Genomic DNA, 24410 nt, shown 5'->3' on the forward strand with positions numbered 1-24410 from the left:
ATAGAACAAAAAGCCATTGTTTTAGTCTTGAATCCAGCATTAATTTGCTTGTCTTGTAATGGCTTTTTGCCAATGTAGAAATTATCACGATGAAGTCACATAAACATGAAAATTAAGTGTTTTGCTTTTTATTGCAATAATTTTATAAAACCGGCAGTGAATTTTTGAAAAAAAAACGTTATTTAGAATTATGAAAGCTGTAAAACATGCTGGAATTTTTTTCAGAAATTACGCATTTACGCGCACGTTTGTTCATAGTAAATATAAAATGAATGATTTTTTAGTTAAAAAACAACTGAACTGGTTACTTTAAAAATGCCAGATTTTGCGATTTTGTGTTTTGATTCATTTCAGTGCCTAAACTTGACCAAAGACTTAGAAATGTTCTTTTTGATTAAACGGTCTGTGGTTTTGTTTGTTTACAACACTTTGAATTGTGAGGTAGGTTTTTGCCCTTTTGAGATAAATTAGATCATTGTGCTCCCAAAAAAAATTTTGAAAAAAATTTTTGGTTAGAAGTTTGATTGTTCATAGAATCCATATGTATCAAATGCTTACATTTTTCAATACAGGCAACTGTTTCAGCCATTTTATAAAATTCAATTTATGATTGTTTCATTTTCAACCCAAAAATTCCTTTTGCAGGAGACCATAAATATCATAGTTATTGATTTTTTTCAAAATAGAAGCTATTTGTTATGTAGTAAAGAATGACTTGCGATGATTATTCATTTTTGCCCTCAGCATGCTCCCGGTTGCGTTTTCTGTGTAATTCTAATGTGCTTTGTTTAATAGCTTTCATCTCTTAATCCTTTAATCGTGAACTTGTTTCTATAGGGAGCAGAATATGCTGGATGTGTGATATCAGTTTTTGTATGTGAGACGTACCCAGACTCAACGTCAAGTCTTAATCAGTACTGATTCAGGGAAATGACCAAGTCTTGAATCAGTACTGTATCAGAGCTCTGATCATGCCACTTTTTAGACTTGTCACGTCCTAAATCAAGTCTTGGCCAAGATTGACTTAGACTTGACAAGCCATGAGCAAGTATTGATATGCCTTCACAAGTCAGACTTGAGATAAGACGTGATCTGTACTGATTTGTCAATTCAAGACGTGTATTTCACTGGAGAAATACTGATCAAGACTTGAAATTCCTTCCGGGTAATCACCTGTTAAATATGTATCTCATATTGTTTAATTAAAGTTTAAGAAAAATATATCAAGCAATTTTTGTCCCCTCATTTAGATTATATACCCAATTATCTAAAATTCCGGCAATATTAGTTAAAGCAGAAAACTAGTTTTAATCGGAGTTTTGTTGAGGAAAATGCGCTCTTTTTTCATGAAAAGAAGTTTGCATCGAAATATTTCTGTCAGTTTAAAATTATATTTGAGCCCAACTTGAGGTGCGAGCGATCGTCAGCTGTGATACATAAAGTCACAAAGTCGTAAAGGGGGGATTACGTTGGAACCAAAACTATACCGAAACGAAACCGTTGAAACTAAACGAATCGATTCAAAGCTGCACTTTTTCTATCAAAAGGGTGTTAGAGCGATTTTCACTTAACTGCGGAAGCAAAACCTTTTTTTCCTATTCAAATGAGGAGAATTTTTTAAACAAAAATTTATTAGCTTAATTATCTTTATAATCATGATATCTAGGAGCTTCAAAAAGGATTTTAAATAATTTCTCACTTTATAGCGTGAAGTCAGTATCTCTAATTGTGCTAAAAAACAGTCCTTTAGTAATTTTGAACCTGAGCTCTCTGTTCTCAGTCAACTGAAACAATTTTTAATATTATGAAAATGTTTCAAATAAAAATTTGGACCGGAGATAGCTCAACCTTTTCCGACTTGCTGCCCACTAGTGCTTAAAATTGTGCTGAAATTGATTGCTGTGATTGAAATCATTGATTTCATTTAGAAAAGTATTCAACCAATGTTAGAGCTAAGTGTAGTTACGAATTATACGAAAGATCCGTAGCAATTAGTAGTTTTTTGTCTTTCTGTGCAAAATTCTCAAGTGCTATTAAGGGGAGGCATATTAATGCTTAAAGTGCGCCTTTTTGTTATCAAATCAAATCCGAGCTAATTTGCCTTATTATACTTAATATATTTGTATCAGGTGCGGCTAATAAAAACACTTGAAGCCACTCAATAAATTCAAGCTAACCAGGTATGAAAACTCGGATCTGATTGGTCAGAAAAATACTGCGATTTGATTGGCTGGACACTTGTCTCTTCTAGGTGGACCTTTTATAATAAGTTAATCTTTAAGATATTAGATATTTTTCTTACCTGTCAGGCGTCTAATCAAATCAAATCATCTTCAGACACTTTTCATTTGGGCAACTTTATTCTAAAAATTTATTCAGAAATCTTTATCTATTTCGTGACTGTTAACACAAAATAATTTCACAATATTTCAACAGATAGTTCCAATACTTTTCATTTTTGTCCATCAATTATAAAAATTTACGGTAAAAATTTAAAGTTCAAATTAAATAGATATATTGAGCAAAATTTTAGTCTTCAAAGCTTGAAAATAAATAATATAGTAGAATAAAATCAGTTATACTGAAATGAATCGGCTTATTGTTCCGCCGACTTCTTTTTACAACCCGAGTTCCACAGTCGGCACTTTGGGCGCTCCAGCGGGTGTGGTCGGGGCTTCAATGGGCAACCCTGCCCCTCTCCAACCTGCATCCCTTCATCAGGCAGCTATGATGATCCATCAACACCATCAACAACAACAACAAAATCAACAACAACAGAATGGAAATAGTCAACAATTGTCTCAACCAGGAAGTTCGGCTGCGTCATCCGCTAGTGCCATCGCTACAACTGAGAAACAACAAACTGTGGCCGCCGGAATCAAAGTACCGGGAAGTGTCGGAGAGCCAAGCGCAACAACGCATCATTTTCCAAGACAGATAGTAAGTTCCTTAACCAAGTTAGTACTGATCGAAACATGTTTGACATGAAATTTTGTAGGCACTTGTTTAATGGAAAAAGATCATTGTAGCGACGGGGATTACATATTTCACTTGGTTCAAAAACGGGCAGAAAAGGAGAGCTTGGTGTACTTTATAGACAACTTTTTCATTTTGTCTTTTGTCCAACTTAGTTTGGAAATTTTTAATAAGATCACTATTCAGTCATAGTATAATGATTTAGTGAGAATTTAAATTAACCCTCCGCAGACATGAATCAATAAGCATCATTAAGTTGAGCTGATAGTCTTTTCGGATTATCAGTTTTGCGCAAATAAATAAAATGTTCAAAATTTCAGACATCTGTACCTTCGAATGGGTTCGACCTCGCAGCCGCCGTATCAGCAGCACGAAATTCTCAAGTAGCAGCAGCTGCTGCAGCTCTTCAGGCCTCAAACTCAGCAGCAGCCGCAACACCCCATCACCCCCACCACCCCGCACACCCACATCCACACACACCACACCCCTTTGGGTCAATCGCGCAACAGAACCCTGGCCCTGGAGGTATTCCGACGCCCGGTAGTTTGACCCCGGGTCACCCAGGGTTACCACACCCTCCTCCTCCACATGGTCCAGGGTTGTTTGGACAACCAGGCCATCCCGGAGCAGCAGCGGCCGCGGCACTTTTCGCCGGACATCCGGCTACGGCAGCAGCAACTGGTGGAATTCATCCACTCCTGGCAGCCGCGGCGTCTTCCGGACATTTTTCGGGATATCACGCTCCTGACGGGTGAGTTTTATCTTCTTTTTCCCTCGCAAAATTGTATTAATTATGAAATGAATTAAGATCCTCAGAAGTTGAATTCAGATGCAAAAAAATCTTGCAAGTGAAATTATCATTGGAATATTCATCAACCATTAGCCGTGATTCTCGATATAATGTTATTTCGCAAGATAATATATAATTACATGATAAGTTAGTTCATTACAGTTCAGTTTTCTGAGCCCTTAATGGAGTTAAATTTTTTTTAGCCTCTTTTGTATCGAACTTTATCCTTGTTTCTTCAAACTATATCACTATGCAGTCATTTTAGTAAGAATTTTGGTTGACTTTTGAAAGCAACATTTTTTGGATTCCAAACATAAATTGAGAAAACGTAACTAGATGGTTAAACATTTACATGTTCTCCGATAAATTTACTGTACTGAAATTACTTAAATTTGTAAATACTTCAATATATTAGAGGATATTTGAATTCGTCATTTCAATGTTCGCATTATATGTAAAAATTATACTTATATATTTTTTGTTGAAACATGTAATTTATTCGGATTATAACCCTAAGGTTAGATATCTACATGCTTTCAATTTTTAAATAAATTAATCAGTATTGTTATGAATATAATAATCTTAATTATTAATATAATATAATAATATGTCTTGATTTCTATTCCATGTGTAGGTTTGGCCCCATGGACTTCAATATGATCACGAGGCGTAAGAATGCGACGAGAGAGACAACTTCCGCTCTGAAGGCGTGGCTCAGTGAACACAAGAAGAACCCCTATCCCACCAAGGGAGAGAAAATCATGCTAGCCATCATCACCAAAATGACCCTAACTCAGGTAGCAGCCTATATTATCTTGCTCTCCTCATTTTATAGTAGTATAGTATATGGAAATGTTCTCATTAATGTAGTCTTTCAAAGTCAAAGGTTAATTTATAAGGCGAACAGTTATAGCCAAGTGCAAAAATGGGATAATTACAAATGATTTAAAAATTTTAGATCAAATCGGTCATTGAACAAAACCCCATTTAGTCCGCTTTTGAATTGCCTAATTATTCATCCAAAAATACTTAGTATTGAAATTTAGAATACCTAAATTAAGTAAACTTTAATCTAAAATACCTTTCTGAAAGGATCCAATGTTTGCGGAAAGTTTTCTGAGAAAAATAAATGTCGAGTAATCTATAGAGTTTGGTTGCAGAACATCTGGAATGTTTGGTCACACCAAAAACATTAAGTGTGGATGTCAGCGGAATTAAATTTTGACTTTTTTTCATAAAAATGTGAAGTTAAAAATATGGAATATAATATATTGCCAAAAAATTCTTTGTAATTTTTTTGTCTATCTGAAAACCCCAATCATTTCTTTTCAGGTCAGCACTTGGTTCGCCAACGCACGCAGGCGTCTAAAGAAAGAGAACAAAATGACATGGGCACAGGGCTCGAATGATGATGATGATGACGACGACGAGCAGGATGACGCTGAAGACGATGACGTAGACGATGACGTAATCGAAGGAAAGGTTAACGACCTAAACGAGCTTATGTCACGTGAAAACTTCACAAATGGCGCCAACCAACTTCACACTGCTCAAAGTAAGTCAAATTTGTTCGAAAAAATCTCAATTGTGTCATTTTCTTTTGTTTTTTGAACAAAAAATGAGAAAATTAAACAAAAGGAATGTTGATAAAATTTTCGAACAATTACATTTTGCCCCTTTGTTAAACATGAGTTCTACTCGTGTTTTTGTACGCTTAATTATTTCTCTAATTAGAAATTTGTTCAATTTTTCGTTTAAATCTCTGTTTTTATCAGAGGAGTTCCGCAGTATCTCACCATGTTTTAGCTGACTACTTTTCAATCATGGCGTGTTTTGGTCCTTGTTCAGAATTTTCAAGAGATTTTCAAAAGAGTAAAACTTATGTTAAGTGAACAAAGCATATAAACAAGGGGAGTTTTATTCATCACTAACTAAAGCATCGTCACTTAAAAACACAACATTTTGCCGACGTTTAGTAAGCCTAAATTGACAAAATGAAGCCTTAATTTCAATAAAAAGCAAAATTTTGATTAAAATCAATATTATTTTGTGATATTGTGGACGAAAAAATTTTTGGCGTTTTTTTTTCTATGAAAACCAAAAGTGGAATGAATTGAGTTTTTCGGCTAAGTGGGAGAGTTGTTGAAGAGAGATGTTTATTCAAGTTGCGCTGGCAGAAAAAACATGAAGTAATCGACTAGCAAACAGACTTGCAATTAAGTTTGGTTTGTAAAAACAATTACAATCATAATTAACTGGAGGTGGCGAGGTTGGCGTCAAGAAGCCATCAACAGAATAAACTATCTACATTAACTTACCTTGTTACTATACTTATAATCGATTCATAATTAATCAAAACCAAGAGTAAAAGAGCCATCACTCGCTTGTGTTACATTTACAAAAGCAGTGAAGCAGAAGAAAAATTTTAAATAAAGCTCTCATTTTCTTATACTACAACAAAAACAATACTTTCTCATCAAGCTATTAACTGCTCGTAATTAGCTATTAATCAGCTAAGCTCTCTCAAGCAATCAGCTTCATGCGTGTATTATAAGCAAAAACAAACATCAAAATACATAAAATTTTCATGTCATAAAATAATAAAGTCGTTATCAACTCTTCATATAAAGTCGTAAAATTCACAAACTTGTTTTTTTTTAATTAAAAATACAGAAAAAATTTGTCCAAAAACTCGTAAAAATTATACAAAAAGTGCATTTATGACCAAAAACAAGATATGGTGTATAATTTTTTATTTTTCAACTTTTGAACAAAAACGTTGCACTGATATTGGCATAATTTAAGCAATAACAATGTGAAGACACTAGGAAAAAAAAGTTTATAAAGCTACTTATTATAAAAATCATGTATTTTTTCATTATTTATTTATTAATAAGAAATGAACTGTCAATAACTTTTTAAATTATTGTTTCAGAACCCTCTCAACTCGGTCACCATTTTGGTGGATCTGAACCGACCGAGGGCCTTCGAATTGAAACCAACATTCCCAATCCCTCCAAACGAAGCAGTAGTGCCGACCTTTTCACCTCTGCCACTTCCCTTTCTAACGTCTCGTCACAATCCGACCCGACATACGCTCTGCCGAGTTCTCCAACTTCTCGTAGCGAATCAGAATTGAACACGAGTTCCCATCACGACTCGTCATCAGCCAGTTGGTCATTTAGTGACAGTAAACAAACTAGCCGACCTTTGCAAATTAACTTATCAAATAACAGTAAAACAAACACTGCCATTAGCTCAAACAGATCTGCTGGAAGCTCCGAACTGCCGAATTCGGCTAAGAAGTCAAAAATTTGGTCAATTGCCGACTTGGCGACTTCGCCGACTGTTAGCAATGAATCATCGACCTCCCGAAGCACCACATGCCAAATTTCACCTGCCAGCTTTCCTTCGCCAGCCAATCAGATCTCACCGATTTGGAAGTCGCCCAAAATTGGGTTCGAGAACTTTGGCGAATCGTATAATCAAGACTCAGCCAACATTTTGAAGGTTGAAAACTATTTTGGGAGGTCTCCCTCGTTTTTTCCAGGGTTTTCTTCGAACCCAGGTGCAATGTCTGCTGCAATATCTGCCGGGTTTCACCCCACATTTTCTTCACCCGTGTCAATGTTCAACTTTAACGGTCAATCAGTCATACCTAAAAACTTTTAAAACTCTTTTCCTTTTTTGAGTAAAAAATTTAATAATGCCGTCACAAAAACTTTCCGTTTAACTGCAAATTATTTTCTCAATTGCATTGAGCTTTAATAATTTTTAATTGATAGAGCTTTGTGTTTAGATTATAAAGGTGAAAATTTTATTTTTATTGTTTTAAAAATTCAAATATTTTGACAGTCCGATTCGTTTTTATGGCCCGAGATCCCTCTCGAATTAATAACACATGCCAGCTGTCTTTAAACGTAGAGAGGTAGAAAGTACATTTATTCAGAGGCAACCTTTATTGTTGGCAGATTTTAGTAACCAGGAGATAAAAAGTTATTAGACTACAAGTAATGACCATACCAATAGTTTTCCTTTTTGTGGATGATATACTGAATAGGAATCAAGTCTGTAAGCAAATGGCATCAGTTAAAATATGTGTCTAAATTTCGAACAGTTTATTGTTAACATATAAATGAAAAAAATGAACTCCAAAAGCAGACCACAGAATAAAACGTATAAGAGAAGAGAAATTTAAATGTAAATGGGTTTCAGTATATGCCATCTACTATGTTTTATGCAGCTCATTTGGTCCTTAGCGTTGAAAAGGAACTTTAAGGGAGCCTTCCATTAAAATCCCGACAAGAGCCTCAACTTTGTTATTCGAATGCAGTCCAATATGTGGCACTGCACAGAAATTTATGTTTTAGTTTGTAAACTTCATGAACGTGAGGTTTTTAGGAAAGGTTCTATCTGATTTTTGTAGTACACAAGGAGTATCTCAAAATTTGAACCATTTGAGCGGATACCAGCTCTAAAATTACGTAAAATTTGGAATGTTGTTCAACTAAAAAATATTTTACCTTTTTCAAAATTTTTTGTCATAGATTTTATAGTTTCAAAGACGTTGATTTGATTGTGACTTTTGCAAAAAAAATGCTTCTGTTTCTGTCATCGGCCAATCTGAGTGGGTGTTTTGAACCTTGAAAATCACATAGATCAAGAATCAGTTCAATTGGGGATATTTCCTATTTCTGCACCTCACCCTAAACTTCTATAAAAAGTCTGTTGTCAACCCACAAATAGGTACCTTTTGGCCGTAACAGATCCCTTATTTTAGACAAAAATAATTATACCGATTGGATGTATTTTTGTTTCCAGTTACCAAAAATTTAGTGCAGCAAAAGTAAATAGGGATTAAAAGATAGAGGGGTTAAAAGATACAGGGGTGAATAAATCGGGGTTAAATGATAGGGGGTTAAATAAATAGGGGTGAAAAAGCGGGACACCAAGTAAACGCATTATTCTTTGTCTGTTTTCATTATAAGCAAAGTTTATTACCGTATATGTCTTAATTTCAAAACTTCGCCACATCACTAAATTGTAAATGCAGTTTGTGCATAATTGCATGGAGCAAACAGCAGTTATCAAAGTGTGGATAAAAATGCTTTGTTTAGAGTAGCTTCACGGTCAGTGGTCAGTATTGGAGCCTGAGATATAGTAAACAAACGAGATTCTTAGAGTTGTTATATAATTTTGTTCCAATGCCAAGTAAACCAGCATGACAAAATACCAAATGTTATAATACTAAAAAATATTTTGATCGTTGAGTTTAATATGACAATTACAATGTTTTTTTTTAATCAAAAACAAGTTTTATTGTTCCGACCCCCACTTTAGTGGGGAGGGAGGAACTATATACTAAATGGTTTTTTTGTTCAGTCAATTTTGGCCGATCGATATAATCATCGAAGAGAGTTGTGAGTGGTATCATTAGAAAGCTAGTCCAGCGTGGAATAAGGAATTAAAAAGACTTTTTCATTTTTCGCTTTTTAAAGGGAGTTATCGAGGTTTAAAATTTTGTGAATAATTGCCGTTTTTATGCACATTTTCAGTAATTTTGAACAAATTTTTGTCATTTTTGCTTAAAAAAATGTAAAAATTGTTAACTGTACTGCTTTTTATTTCATCTCTAAAGATAAAAGAGAGTTGCTGAGTTGTTCGATCCCAGTTTTTTGGCTAGAAATTTTTTCAAAAATCAAACTTTTTTCGAGAATAGGACCGTATTTGCTTGTTTTACCCCACTTGCTTTAAATTTGTTGGTATTAGACACCTTAAAACTGCCGTCAGAAAATTTTAAGCTCAAAAGGGAGCTAACGGTAATCCCACTGGCTTTATGAGTCTTCTGGACCAGAATTTTGCAAGTTTTTTGCAAATTTAAGCTCGACAATTACAAAAAAACATTATTTATATTTTGACAAACTGAAAATTTTTTTGAAAATTGATCTATTTCGCAACATTTGAACAATTGAATGTTTTGTTAGACGAGAAGCAATACCTGGGTTGATCTTGATCTCACAGTGGATCCTTACGATAAAAAATTTTTTAGATTTAAATGGGGCGCGACCTTTTTTCAAAGCATTTCCTCCATGTAAATGTTTCTACAAGGATATAAAATCAGGGCTCCATTAATGTCAGATAATATTTTCAAAAAAGATGTCCAAAGAAATTATAATATGGTTTAAGAGTTAAGCTCATGGTTTTTATGGTTTTGACGAATTGTTTTCGTAAAAATTTTTATAGACTTCCTGAGTTTTGCTTTCATTTATTATACATTTTGTAGCCCAACGTTTTAGTTTTAATCATCAATCAAGGATGCAGTTAATTTTTAAGCAGGTATTAGAGAGCCTAGGCAATTCTTTCAGTTGTTATCTAATGTCTCTTATGACTATGAAAATACTTGTTTTAAGAAAAGATAGGTGAATTTTTGAACTCAGTAAAAACAAGCAAATAAGAATTCCGCGTGAGTAATACATTATTGTTGTAAACGGTTTTATATTCAACTTATGTTTTCCTTGTTTTGATACTACGCGTTTTCAAATTTTTTTTTTCATATTTGAGCAAAATTGCATTTTTTTTAGTCCATTTCATATCCTTGTCGAATTATCACATTGTTGGCAAATCTAATTGAAAGAGAGCATGGTAGGAAGATTGAAAAGCGTTGGAAAATTGCATGACTCTATATATTAATTGATTTTGTAGAGTAGTTTATGTTTTTTGGGCTGAGACCAAGTAACCTTGCAAAATGTTGTGATTTTTGTTGTTGTTTCTTCAATGTTTCTCTTTCCTTTTGTTGTTGTCCGCCATATATTTGATAACGATAGGTCTCAATTGCTTCCCCAGGACGTATAAATCTATCTAGATAAAGATTTCAGAGTTTAGGTGTTTGTTTTATTGATTTTCAAAATAAATTTTTTAAAAGTTTTTTTCAACTGTCTCGTTTGCTTTCAATATGATCACCATGCAATTCAATCTCACTGATTATAAGTCTCAATTACGCTTGATGATGGGAATTCTGAGGTTTTGCCAATCCTATTTCTGTTATTTTGTATCTTAGAATCTCCATAGACAAATCAGATCCCTTATCTTTTAAACTGCAATTTTATCTCCAACAGTTTTTGTCCTCAAAAAGTCTTTGTTCCTGGTACAAAAAATTTTCATGAATTATTCTTGATTTTTGCACAACAGCCCATTTTAATCGGTTTTTGTTTTCTTTTCAAAGTATCACAATAATGCGCAGTTTTCTGATCATTTGGAAAAAATGAACTCAAAAGTGTTTGAAGTTTTTATTGAACAGCTTAATGTTTAATTGTCTGGGACATCGTTTTTGTGCACTTTTTCGTGCAAATTTTTTGCCTGTATTGGTCGTTCTTTTTGTAGTCGTATGACATATCCTGGAGGTATGAAAGAATTTCTCATTGATTTCATTTGATGTATAATATTTCTAATCAGTTTGACATTAATTCTTTTCAAAAAATAGCAACGTTTTATCAATTTTTGCCTTTTTGTTCTTTTTTTGTCGATTTGTTAACAAATTGCATTGAGGGAAAGTCCCTTTTTTTTCTAATGAAGTAAAAATTTATCTTCTCTAGTATAAGTTTTATCTGATGCCATTTTGTTTCGGTTAATAATGGCTTTCAAAAAAATGAACAACGAGTTTTGATTGCAATTAATGTTTGTAATTATTTGATTGTTATCGCCGTCTCTTTTGGTAGTCACATTATGATAGTCACAGGTCTCATCGCTCCTCTGAGGTAGATTGTTTTATTCATTTGGTAGTTTGTTCGACGATATGTTGATAGGTTCATTTTTTTTTATCTCTTCCTCATTTGGTAGACAATCAAGTGAAAAATTTAGATGAGCGGGGTCAGAACTTTATGTGCAAATGCACATTACCGAGCCTCTTTGTTATAATTATGTTGTTAATTTGATCTCATGCTTGTTTATGATGGTTTCGCCCACGTTAAACAAAATAGTGTTTCATCATTTAATTTAAGGTGTTAAATATGGCATGTTTTGTTTGATTTTGAAAAGTTTTCTGTACGTATAATGTCACATTAAATCATCAACTGGTCAGTTGAAAACGCTAAAGTAATTTTTAATTTTTTTAAAAATGTTTCGAATTTATTTATTTAAGTTTTGAGCTAGAGCATACTCTCATGTGTTAGTGGAATCAAAATAAGCTTGATAGCAGTTTTGCATCTGTTGATTTGACAAATAGTTTTTAATGAAAAGTGTTGATAATAACACTTAATAATACATTTCATGCCAAAATTTTGCTCCACAATGCAAATACAAAATATGATTTGATCGAAGAAAAATTATCTAAATACAAGCTGTCTAATTTGAAAAGATTTGCACTCAAACATTTGAATGGGTTTTTTAAATTTTTTTTTGAGCAGCTACAAAAGTGTTAACTTTATGTGGAACCACAAAAAACTTTGGGGTTTCCCCCGAATTAATCGATTTCGCATCTTATTTAACTCGAAATTTTTAGATCCCGGAGTTTTCTATTTTAACAATTTTTTCGCTTATTTTTGCGTTTGAAACAATCCTATCCACAATAGTTTCTCATTTTTGTTTAATGGCTGGAAGAGTGGATCCTTGGCCCGGGTCTGGATCGATCACAGTGTCCTTTATTTACAGTGGGCCAGATGTTTTGGATGTGTGAATGTTTGTGGCTGTAATGTGAAATGGCGTGATGTGTTGTGATTTGGCGTTCCCCTGTCTCCGATCCGGTTGTTGTTTGTTTGGCCTTCGAGCCCGCTGCCCAAATTGCCAAAATATTGTGCCTGCGGACAGCTCCACTGTTAACACTCACGCTGTGTTTGTTTTTGTTTTCAAGTCCTCGCACTTCCAAATACATTTTGGGGACTCTAGATCTAACAGTATGTAGGGAAAAATGTCTTTAACGGGGGAAATTGGTTATTGGGGTGATAGTCTTAATGCACTTTCTGTACACGTGGACTATAGTAGTGTTAAGGGGGGGGGTTACACACAGGGTTACAGGTTTAGGGGGTAGGGGTGGAAGGTAGGTCTTGGTTGCTGTTTGGGGCAACAATTTTACAATTTTGGCTATATTTATTAATGAGGGCGTAATATTAAACATAAGGGTATCCGATCACTTCTAGTTAGGTAGGAAATGGGTTTTCCCTGGGTCGTGTTGTTTGTGTGTCTAGAGCGATTACAGCATTTTACATATCTAACGCGTGGAGGTATAACAATGTTATTAGTACATAGTTTGACTTGGGGGTTCTTAGGGTGTAATAGGCAGGTACTTAAGGTAACAGCTTTTCAAGGGGAATTGAAAGAAGGGTAGGGGAGGGGTGTCAGTAATGTTGTGTTTTAAGTGGGCCATTAATGTTGGCAGGTGGTAGACTACCTTGTAATGTACATGCCAACTTTTCCCTGTTTCTTTTCCCTTTTTTGAGATCCCTCTCTCGCTCTCTCCCTAACTACAACTCTCCCTCGCTGGTTGTTTAACACGTATCGCTGGTTAAAACCACTTTGCTTGTCACTTGAAGTCTTCTTCTCTTTTACATTGACAACACTTGTTTATAAAGCCGAAAGACTCTGCAGTCGAAATAATCTACAAATCCTGTCGAAAACGTCGAATTGTGTTCTTAAAATTATGCGAGGGATATTTATAGATCACATACCAAGATGACATACTTTTTGATTTTTTTTTCTAAATAATAAATTGAATTCTGAAAACTTGGAGTTGGATATTTTAGAAGAGAACCTGGGAATGCAATTGTACCAACCGAGACACACATACAGAGGTAAAATAATGGGATGTTTACTTTTAGAGATTTTTAAAAGTTTTTGGGCAGTTTCGTTCACTTCGTTGCTAATTTTGTGCACACGTTGATGTTTAACAACGTATTTAACGGTAAAACATATTTACTTTTCGTAATGTCAAGCTGCAAGTTTGCAAACTTTGCCAGACTTTCCGTCTTGTAACGGGACAGTATTTTGGGTTTTCTGTCACGCGATACCGGACTTGAACATTTGCGGGACAGTTATCTGGTAACAAGCTGATAGGTGCTGGTGTGTTTTTGGTTGTTATGATGGCAGAAACTGTGTTATAATGGTGCGGGTTTGCTTCTTTGAGCTGGCACCCAATCACACAGGTAAGTTGGGTTGTTGCGGAGCTGAAGAAGTTGCCTATGCTCTAGTAGTGTGGGAAGTGGTGGTGGTGGCGGTGGTGTTGTGTAATGGTGTTGTTAAATTGGGCTATTGTTGTTGTTTACAGCAAAGTGTGGCGAGGCCAGAAATTGATTGAGTAGGGGCTAATTCAAACCAACAGAAAGTTGCCCTCAATGTTTTGTGCAGAGTTGTCATTAAAGCTTGTTAGAAAACTTTGTTGACGCGCTTGTTTCCGGTGCTTAAATAACTTGTTCCCTGTTATCCCGCTTAATTATCACGCGACTGGGAATAAAAATTATAACTTACACTCGCAGATAACAAGTTTGTTCCCAATGGCTGCCCGTGTCGGGTGGCGGGTTGTTGTGTTTAGGGGTGACAGCTTATTTTACTCAGTTGCCTCGATGTTAAACTTAATGTTTTGGAAATAAATGTCAGTTAACTAGCAGGATAACAAGTTGCAAATATGTTTAATATCCCCTGCCTTTCTTGTAATTTGCACTACCTAACAACACATCTACCCACCACCATACTTTACTACACTCTCCTCTCTCTCTCTCTCAATCGCCCCTCCGTCACCACACCACACACTACAACACAACTCTACTCAACTCTGATCAACCCAGCTCAAACACCAACACCAAATACTAAAAGTCTTTTAATGTCTGTGAGCCTCGCAATCATTTACAACTTGCTTAATTTATGTAACACAGACCAACTTCGATTGACATAGTTTTGAATTTTTCACAGAGTGGAAAAATTAGAGTTGTTCAGATTGTTATCTACAATGAGTCATTCTGAAATAGCTTGAGACATCTTATAAGATTAGGCTCACAATTCCTACTCATCAAACTTCATTTATAAAAAAATTAATTTTAAAATTAACTTCCTTTCTGGAAGTTCTATATTAATGAAAAAGTAAAATGCAAAATAGTTTCTTGTTTCAGTGTTCTGTGACTTCGATGGCATAGTTGTGTTGTTATGTTCATCGAGTGTTTGGCTTGCAGGAAATACATGCTTAAAGGAAAACTACTATGAGTTATTGTGAAGAGGAAATGCTCTGAGAATCATTGTTTCACTACTGAAGAATACGGTTGGCTTGCGGAGATTAAACTTGTTGCATGTTGAATGTCAACAAATTTAAGCACTTCATTTTCAGCTTCATTTGACAGTACAATATTAATTAACAAACTAAGTCGGTTTGGAGCAAAATAAGGTTAACCATCTTTAAAGAGAAACTGAAAAGTGATATAGCTGAAAAATGGGATTTTAAAAGTATCAAAAGGTTCATAACAAGTGTTTAGTCAAAACAGCTTGTTATTAAGTCTTCTTAAAAAAATTCACCTTAACAGGTTCAATGAATTAGGACTCCTCCAAAGCATAGCCTAATTTTTATCTGAGTTGTGTACATTTTAGATATTGCTGCATTTTGTTCTACAAACTCTGCAAAGAGCCAATATCAATCTGTTCCACTATAACATAATAAATCGAAATTGTGATTCCTTTTATCGACTAGATTTGTTGGCATCTTGCTTCAAAACCTTTTAAAAACAGTTAAAAACCAATAGAAATTTTTTGTGCGTCTGCTGTGTTGAAAAAAGTTTCTGATTTTCAATTCAAAAACGCATTCTGACTTTTCCACTGGTTCAGAGAAATTCAGATAACACAGGTTCCGATTTTCGCTCTGATTCAGTGAGGCTTCAGCTTCGATACAGAAATTATTCTGAAATCGTTATGAATCAGTACTGAATCAAATTTTCTCTGAAACTGTTGTGAATCATTACTGATGTTCTCTGGGTGTTAGGTGCGGGGATAAATACTAGCAAAAATAGTTTCTGGTGATTTTCTTTATTCTAAAGTGAAGTTTCAATGACATCGTGGTTTCAGTTAATCGTGTTAGGATATTGACGCGATCGGTTTATTCAATTACATTAATGTTGTACCAACCATTTCACCAGTAAAGTTTTTAAGGTTTATCCCCATGCTAGTGTTAAATTTCGGAATTTTGCCTTCGAATTTCTTGACAGAATTTCTCATGCATTTTTCTACTCATGTGTGTTTCTAGACGCCGTAATTAGAGCTCGGAGATATCGACACTTTACTTATACAAAGGTAATGTGTCGATTTTTGCGTATTGCGTAACCGTCGTATACCACAAAAAAACAAGAAATTGCTTGTTCTTTATCATAAATTTTATTTCAAACTGAAAGAATGCCACTTTCAGACTACTTTTGGCTGTAATTTCTTTGCCCATTGTGCACCCATGATTTCCTGTATAACTGTTAAACTTCCTCCAAACTCAAAAAAGCCTGTTAACTATTTCCGAAATCAATTGTTAACCACTTACATACAGTTGGGGGCTTTTAAACCAATTTGGTACAATTTGTATCGAAAATCAGATACAAATTTTTGCAAGTAGCCAATTTACCATGTCCGAATGTGGCATTGTGTATATCATGTTTGATATCAAAGAAAGTTTTATGACTTTTTCAGATGATTAGCAAAAAAGTAAAAATGTAAAAGTTGCCATAAATTGATTAATCAATATATTATGTTGTTTTAGTCGCTTTAATCAGGCGATGGTTATCTGAAATTAAGCAATTTTATTATCTTATTGGCTTTGTTCATATATTTTATGGATGCGCTGGTAATGTTGTTTGTTTTTGTGGCTAAGATGTGAAGTGATGTATAAAATTTAGTTTTGAGCTTGAGTGGTTTTATCATCCGAAGCAGATTTGTTCAAATAATCGCCGCTCTGATCGAGTGGTGGTGGTATTATACCAATTATGATTTTATATAAGTAAAAGTTGTCATTTACACTCGGCTCCAAAACTACTAGCCTTTAGCCTGTGGCTAATTTAGATTAACTAAAAACACAAATCAAGACATAATAACTAATTCTGTTCAACTTTAGCACTGCGACATTACATTACTGCTACTACAACAGGACAAGCTTTTAATGAAGTTTTGTAGCTCGGGGCGAAAAATTATGTTTGTTGTTTTTCTTTAAGCCTCTTGCTTGAATTCAGAGCACAGAAACAATTTAACCAGCTGTTGTTGAATTCACGGCGCTCACCCCTTGTTTTCTTTCTCATCAGCTAACATCTCTCTGACAGCCCCAGCACTGCACCACCGTTTATCTGGAATCAAATTGTCTGGCTTCAATTACAACCATCGCGCCGCCATTACAACCAACCAAAACAGCTCAAACCAACATTTACTCTCACTAACCAAACATCTCTGCCACTAGTCCTAAATATCACCTAGCCGAACATTCTTCAGATAAAAAACAGACGATTTAGTTGTCCGGAAAACATTAAACTCCAAACATAAAATGTCCGACATTTCTCTTTTTTTTCGTTTCTAATAAAACAGATCATATATTTTGCACCATAAGAGAAGATTCATATTAAAATTGTCTAAGATTACTGGGTATTTGATTTAATTACAAGCATTAACTAAAATTTTGCGAATATATTCATAAATGTGCAAATATCTATTTACGATTTAATTTAGGACATTTTGTTCCATAAATGATCAAAAAGTTCATATTTTTATACTGCGAGGATTTTTTCGGCAGAAAGCACTTCGACCAATTGACATTTAACAGAGCTAGTTCTCAAACCACAGCAAGCTCATTGGCTCCTTGTGATGAAAAAATGTGAGCCAGAAAAGTTACAAATTCAAAACAAATGATTAAAAACATAGAAAATATTTAATTTTTTCTATTCACCTTCAGGCTAAATTTTCCGACTGACGCCTGTTAATGGCTCGTTTGTTCTGATGAAATTGAAAAAGTTATTAAAAACTGTTGACAATAATAACTAATTAATCATGATTAATTATTATAAATAAACACGTAGTTATGGAATCTACCGGCTCGAATCAATGTGAACAAAAGTTGAAATCTACAACGATCAACAAAAGTTAATAAATTCATGTTGGCTGGTTGTAAAAAATTGAGCCAGTTTTTCATTTGGCATTTTGAGTTGTATAAATAATATGAGTTTGATGCCAGATATAAGAATAAGCGTTATTTAACGACGCTCACAAACTTCACCGAGTCGCGACTCTTCGGCTTTTGGGCTTAAGATTGGCGACAACAGTTTGTCGTTTTGGTAAAGCTTTGCTGTATTTAAACGTATAGTTATTGTTTACTTTCTGCTCGGCTTCAGCCACCCTGTTGACTCCATTGTTTGTCTGAAAGGTGCCCGGCCTTTGTTTGTCTCAAAAGTTGTTTATGATATGTTTATGATTAAAATAAACTGATTAATTATATGTTTGCTTTACTAATCACCATCTTTCTATAACAATTAGCCCTTCATGTTTGTTCATTGTGTCATATCATAATAGTACATGTGTACATTAAGAGGGTGCGTTATTTGAGTGAGTGGGTGAACTTTATTCTCCGGAAACAACAATAAGGACATAATTAGACAATGATAACGCACGAATCACATTCATTTAACAGTTCATTTAACGTAATCAATGTTACGTATCAAAATCTCTCTTAGTGCTTTGGGGGGTATTGGTACATGCTAATAGTGTTGATAAAAAATTAGCTAGTTCAATTTGGCGATTTTAAGATTCAACGCTTAACATATTTGAGCACAATCTAAGCTTATAATCCTACAGTGATGAGAGGCATCAAATCTTGCATGATTCTCGCAAGATGATTCAAGATCGCGCTACTCTTCTTGCGAGATATTTAATGATTGCGGGCATATAACCTGCAACACATATCTGATGGTTAATTTGAGGTAATAAAAAATAGTTAATTGAATATTTTCATTAAAAAACTAAAGATCTCTGAAAAATTTATACAAAAACGGGCATAGTGGTTCGCAAGTCTTGTTTTTCAGTTTTATACGTAAGACGTGCTGTGTTGCTGTATTCTCCAGTCGAGACCAGATGGTTATCTTGCAGGATTCTGCCAGAATCTTGCAAAAACTGTCTATCTTGCAAGATCTGGCAGAAAAATGGTTATCTTGCAAGATCTGCCAGAAAAATGGGTATCTTGTAAGATCTGCCAGAAAAATGGTTATCTTGCAAGATTCTTGCAAGTTCGTTCCGGTCGAGCTGTCCTCTTATTGGCTCTCATTCATGCAACACAATTCATTTTGACCAGAAATTTACTTCAGAATCAGTTTCGTGATTTTTAGAAAAATATTAAACTTAAATAGATTTTGAATCTGGAAATATGAATTATCTGAAGAAAACAAATTAAAATCTACCATTGAGAACTGTTAACACAAAATATATTACTATTAAAAACTGTTGTTTTTCAAGATTTACAAAACTACACGTCTAGATTACTTTTTCTGATGAAAAAATTATGTGATATTATTCTTTGCATCTTAAACAGCTTTCTTTCATTTAATTCAACTCCTTGCGCTTAAGTTTTCTTGCCAATGGCCAAAAAAACGTGATTATTCACGGCTTGCCAGTTTTTCAGCTTCGAAGGACTTTAGAAGAGCTTTCGCGCAAATCTCTTGCTGTCAGAATTACTCGCATTAATCAATTCATCTTGTAGGATCTTGTGCAAAAAAAGTGGATATATTCTGACAGAGAAATGATTATCTTGTGAGATTCTGGCAGAAAAATTACTATCTCGCAAGATTCTGGCAGAAAAATGGTTATATTGCAAGATTCTGGCAGAGAAATGGTTATCTTGCAAGTTTCTGGCAGAGTGAATGTTTATCTTGCAAGATTCTGGCAGAAATCCTGCAAGATTATGCATAATCTTGCAAGATTCCAACAGAATCTGCCAGAATCTTGCAAGATAACCATTTGAAATCGACTGGGGTTGTTTGGGTTTAAAAGCTACATATTAGTTGGCAGTGAAAAATCAGCTTGCATTGCTTGGAAATTATCGGCTCCGTAGAAAAATCAGCCTAAATGGAATGATCAGTATTATTTTGCTCTCAAAGCATCATTTACCAGTCTTCAAATTTCAATACCACTTCGCTAGTAAAAAAAACAAAAGTCACAACGCAGTGCGGACGGTAAAATCCTGGCGATTTGAACAATTGTATGCTTTGAAATTATCATTCAACCTAATAAGTAAGCTGTAACAAAAAATATGTTTTTTTATTTGTCATAAGATAAGTTCAATTATTATTATAACTATCTCTATCTAGCTGGCGAATTAAGTGCTGTAATGCATCTACACGACGACTCATCTCTGACGGAAATTGGGCAGCTTGTAAAGAGATTAAAAAGAGCTGTTAGCTTAGCTGTTAAGCCTTTTCAGACAAAATTTGCAAAATTGACAGAATCTCTGGAAAAAATTGGAAATTTTAGTGAGCTCAAAAGAAAAAGAAGTGATTTTAATATGCTCTAGCCGAAAGATTTTTCTACGTGTATAAGAACAAGATAACCAGTTAAAAGAAAGTAAAATGAATTGAAACCACGTTTTTTTTTCGGAAAGCATATTCCAGCAGTCGTTTCAGCATTTGCTGTACTAATTTAGCCCGACAAAATTTAGTGAGTGAAAAATCAAAAATGCCCAAGAGCTGCAAAACATTTTGTTTTTTGAATATACCTGAAGTTCGCTATTCAAATAATTGAGTGTTACCGGTTACCAGTCCCTATGATTTTTTGTGTAGGATTGATTCGACATCGGCTAAGAGTATATTGAAATGAATTGAAGATTGCAATATGAACAATGAACGAAAATAAATTAACAAAAGTAAATGATAGGAAAAGAAATCTAATTGGTGAAGAGCAAAAATTATTTACAAAAACAGATACGATTTAAACAGCATTCAAGTTTTGCATTGGATGAAGATAGGAATAAATTGAGTAAATTAAAGATCAACATAGTATAAGAGCGGTCGATTCAAGCGGCCAAACCTTTGTTTTTTTTGGCTATATAGCGGGCTCAAAAGACTGTTGATGTTTCTACTTTGGCCCCGAAAATTCAATACAGCCTCAAAATTCTGCCGTGGGTCTGAAAAAACCAAAAGGAAAGAAAGCGCAAGCCAAAGTTAGTGGAAAAAGTGAGGTTGGTTATCACTCAAACTCCAAGTTGCGTCAAAATCGCCCTCTCATTAACAATACCACTTTCTCATTGTACCATCTGGAGGAAGGAAATAAAAGTCATAAACAAAAAAAAATGAAAGCATTAATTCACTGGTTTTTTTCTATCCATCTCTCCCCAACACCAATCAACAATGACAATCCCGTAATCAAACTGATTCATAGCATACAAAAGTTGCTCTGAACTAGTTTTTTCATTGATGTTTCTGTTGTTTCCTCATAGCGATGTTAAATTTTACCGTAGCTTTCCAAATTTTGTGATTATGATTCATTGGCAAGGAAAAAACTTCAAATGTTGATATTCGGAAATATTGCAAAATACTGACGAGGGTGAAGTTTATCCACGTAACAACAAATTCCTTCTACTTGAGTTGAACACGATTCAGAAACTTTTTTTTAGTCCTTTGAAGCTCAATAATTGTTTTTGCAGAACAACGCCAAATTGTGCTCAAACACGAGGAGTATATGTGCTCAAGTTATGATAACGCCAGAGTTACTCAGGAGCGCTTTAATTTGAAAGATATAAAGTTAAATATCGAAACTTAACGCCTTTGTATTTTTTAGCAGTTTTTATGGGCTAAGGGTCTACAAAATTTAGGGTTTCTTCTGAATTATTGAAGTGAAGTCTGATTGCAGTCTAATAGAGCGTTCAACAGGCGTCGTTTCGGATAGTAGGCCAATGTTACTGGATTTTGTGTCCAAATTGTAACGAAAATGAAGTTCATGGGACAACGAGTTCTGGGGAGATTTTCACTTTCGTTGAAACGATGGCAACTCTCTAAGTTTTGAGAAATTTTTTGGCACTCCTGATCAATTTCATAAGTAACGCAAACTTCTTATAGAGAGGAGGACCATGACATGCGTGATTTTCCGTCAGAATCGAAGCAGTTTTGGGCTCATTTTTCATTACCACTTTATGGGCCTTATCAAAAAAATGTCGTATTTGGTAAATATGGGTTTTTCTTCAAACTCTTGATCGATCTCGTTTGCTAGCAAGCCACAAGGTTGCTTGCTTGATTGACTTATTTGTGTGGGTTTAAATAGCAACTAAAGCGAATTATTAAATAAATACTGAAATCTGACGCTCTCCACAGGATTTTGATTTAGATGAAGTTAGCTTCTAGATTTTGAGGAAAGCACGCCTCATACCACGAGTGAAACTAAGTTGCATGTGAGCGAATTTGAAGTCAACAAGATAAAAATTCGAAAAAAGACTAGTAGAAAATGGTTTTTTTGATGATAACCATGACCGCAAGGGATTTTAGCACAACGTGTCAGCAAACAATTTTTGCAAACGCGCACTATGTTCGTTTGTAAACAAAGAAAAATTAATCGTAAAAACTTTTAGAGTTGTCAAACATACGTGACGATAACGAATCCAATGTCTTGTAAGTAGTTCTAGATTAGACCCAATTCAACCGATCACCAAGGTCTTTGATTTTGTGCCAGCCCCATACGAAATGGCTTCTGGCAAGAGAAACGCAAGAATGAACAGACTGCGAAGTTAACCATGTCTTTTTTTCGTTTGACGCCTTTAAAACAGTTATAAATATGGCAAATTTGACAAAAAGAGCAATTCGATTTCTGGAAAAGGTAGAGACTTTTGCATTAAGAGTAGCTAAAAGTTGCAAAAACTTTTTGAGCTATTGCTTTGGTTATAGTAAACAATAGACAAAAGAAAAGGGAAACCCGCTTGGAGTTGTAGTTAACAAAAAGGAAAGAGGAAAAAGAGAGAGAGAGAGAGAGAAAAAGAGAAAGCAAGAGAAAGAGAGAGAGAGAGAGAGAGAGAGAGAGAGAGAGAGCGAGAGAGAGAGAGGAGAGAGGTAAGAGACAGACAGACAGAGAGAGAGAGAGAGAGAGAGAGAGAGAGAGAGAGAGAGAGAGAGAGATGTGAAGAGTCGGACAGAGAGAGAGAGAGAGAAAGAGAAAGAGAGAGAGAGAGAGAGAGAGAGATAGGGAGAGACAAAAAGCGAGAGAGGGACAGAGAGAGGGAGAGAGCAGGATTGAGCAGGAAAGATAATTTGAACTTCCTTTCTTTGTGAATTAGTTGAATGTTCTTGTTACGAAACGCAGCAATTAGTGAACTAAGATATTAATAAATTATTATTATATGAGCTGCTATCTCTTGTTTTCATTGAAATAGCGGAGCAAATTGTCATCTGTCTGCTATTTGTGAACCAGTCGGCGTATTCATACGCAATCTGTTCTGTTATATTTTTCATTCTTTATAGTTTTACGTTTTGTTGATTAAAAAAGTGCGCCATTTTGTTTCTCTGAATTACAGAACATGCCACAAGAAGCATTAATTTGGTTCAGTGGGCATTTTTTTTATACCAAGTTATTGAACTTCAAACAGACTGCGATAATAAAATAGAAATTTTTTGTTTTTTCAATCATTAAATTTTGAGCGACATTTTTTCACGTCTGTTGCTTAAGTTAAAAAAACTCTAGAGCTAGCCGTGAAAAATCAGCTAGCAGTTCTCGTCAATAAGGAAACAACAGGCCTGCTATTTATCTTCGAAAACTGTACTCGAAAAAAATGTTGAAATAGTGTGACATAGTTTGAGCTACCATGAAGCAGTGTTGTTGAAACGATTGAGGAGTGTACATTTTTTGACTTCTGCAAAAATGGTTTCGTAATCCCTCGTAAATTTTTGAATTTCATTGTTTTTCTATTGAGTGATAATTCCCCGTATGTCATTAGACGAGAAACTTTTTCAGGAAACAGTTCATTCAATTCAAAAGTTTATTAGTAGATATTTAAGCGTCAATTGAATAAACACAAATTATTTTTTTATTTTCATTTTGCTGAAAGTGCTGAGATATAATTTTGCGGAAGTTTAATTCTCAATCGGAACTGATCGTAATATTACTCAATAGTAGATGATGACTTTTCTTAGTTTTATGTATCTAATTAATTGCTGCAATTTGTTGAGAATTTCGATTTTTAAAAAAATTATTCGCGTTCATTTCGATTTTTGCAATTATGTTTCTTCACTTTACTATTTTCTCCCTTTCAATCTATATTGAATTGAATCTTTTTTAATCTAACCTATTAGGAAGCAACTATTATAACAGTAACAGAGTATGAAGGTGTTCATGGTGTCATTGGTTTCCATCGATGGATCTGCATGGGTGTTTATTGACAACGTGAAAATCATACTCATGGATCAATATGATTTCTTAAAAGAAGTCACACCCCATCATTGATTTGTGGTAACTTGATGACGACCAAAATTTCATCGACAATGCAACTTAGTTTTCTATTGGCTAAAGTTTTTTCTTAACTGTTTTAGATTCTTTTTACAATTCAGTAAATACAGCGAAGCTCAATTCTCAGCGATTCTATCACTTATCCCCGCTTTCCAATTTCGTTGTTTTTCGATTTTTTTGTCGGCTGAAATTTGCCACTTTTGGTGAATTCTATGAAAAAAAAAACGGGATTTATTGTTTTGCT

General features: G+C 34.5%; 2 protein-coding genes across 2 annotated transcripts in view; one reads left to right on the forward strand and one right to left on the reverse strand.

Moving 5' to 3' along the window:
- The first annotated feature begins 2297 nt into the window (after window positions 1-2297).
- On the forward strand, window positions 2298-7623 carry LOC142356572 (uncharacterized). Its single transcript, XM_075408443.1, has 5 exons — window positions 2298-2940; window positions 3297-3727; window positions 4401-4563; window positions 5099-5321; window positions 6702-7623. The coding sequence occupies exons 1-5, from the start codon at window positions 2587-2589 to the stop codon at window positions 7436-7438; spliced, it is 1908 nt and encodes a 635-aa protein (XP_075264558.1). The 5' UTR covers window positions 2298-2586; the 3' UTR covers window positions 7439-7623.
- A 6806-nt stretch (window positions 7624-14429) lies between these two features.
- Window positions 14430-24410, reverse strand: part of LOC142356574 (uncharacterized) — a 37898-nt gene continuing 27917 nt past the window's right edge. Inside the window, exon 4 of the mRNA XM_075408445.1 lies at window positions 14430-14502. Coding sequence (XP_075264560.1) covers window positions 14430-14502 — 73 coding nt within the window. The remainder of the gene's footprint in view (window positions 14503-24410) is intronic.

Source organism: Convolutriloba macropyga, unplaced genomic scaffold (genome assembly GCF_964194025.1).
Source record: "Convolutriloba macropyga unplaced genomic scaffold, txConMacr16.3 SCAFFOLD_851, whole genome shotgun sequence".
Classification (NCBI taxonomy): domain Eukaryota; kingdom Metazoa; phylum Xenacoelomorpha; order Acoela; family Convolutidae; genus Convolutriloba; species Convolutriloba macropyga.

What these genes read in the sequence shown, in the direction of transcription:
- LOC142356572 (XM_075408443.1), top strand. Translation starts at nt 2,587, where the DNA reads ATGAATCGGCTTATTGTTCCGCCGACTTCTTTTTACAACCCGAGTTCC. An exon ending in ATCATTTTCCAAGACAGATA is followed by an intron (nt 2,941 to 3,296) that starts GTAAGTTCCTTA and finishes TCAAAATTTCAG; the next exon opens with ACATCTGTACCTTCGAATGG. An exon ending in GGATATCACGCTCCTGACGG is followed by an intron (nt 3,728 to 4,400) that starts GTGAGTTTTATC and finishes TTCCATGTGTAG; the next exon opens with GTTTGGCCCCATGGACTTCA.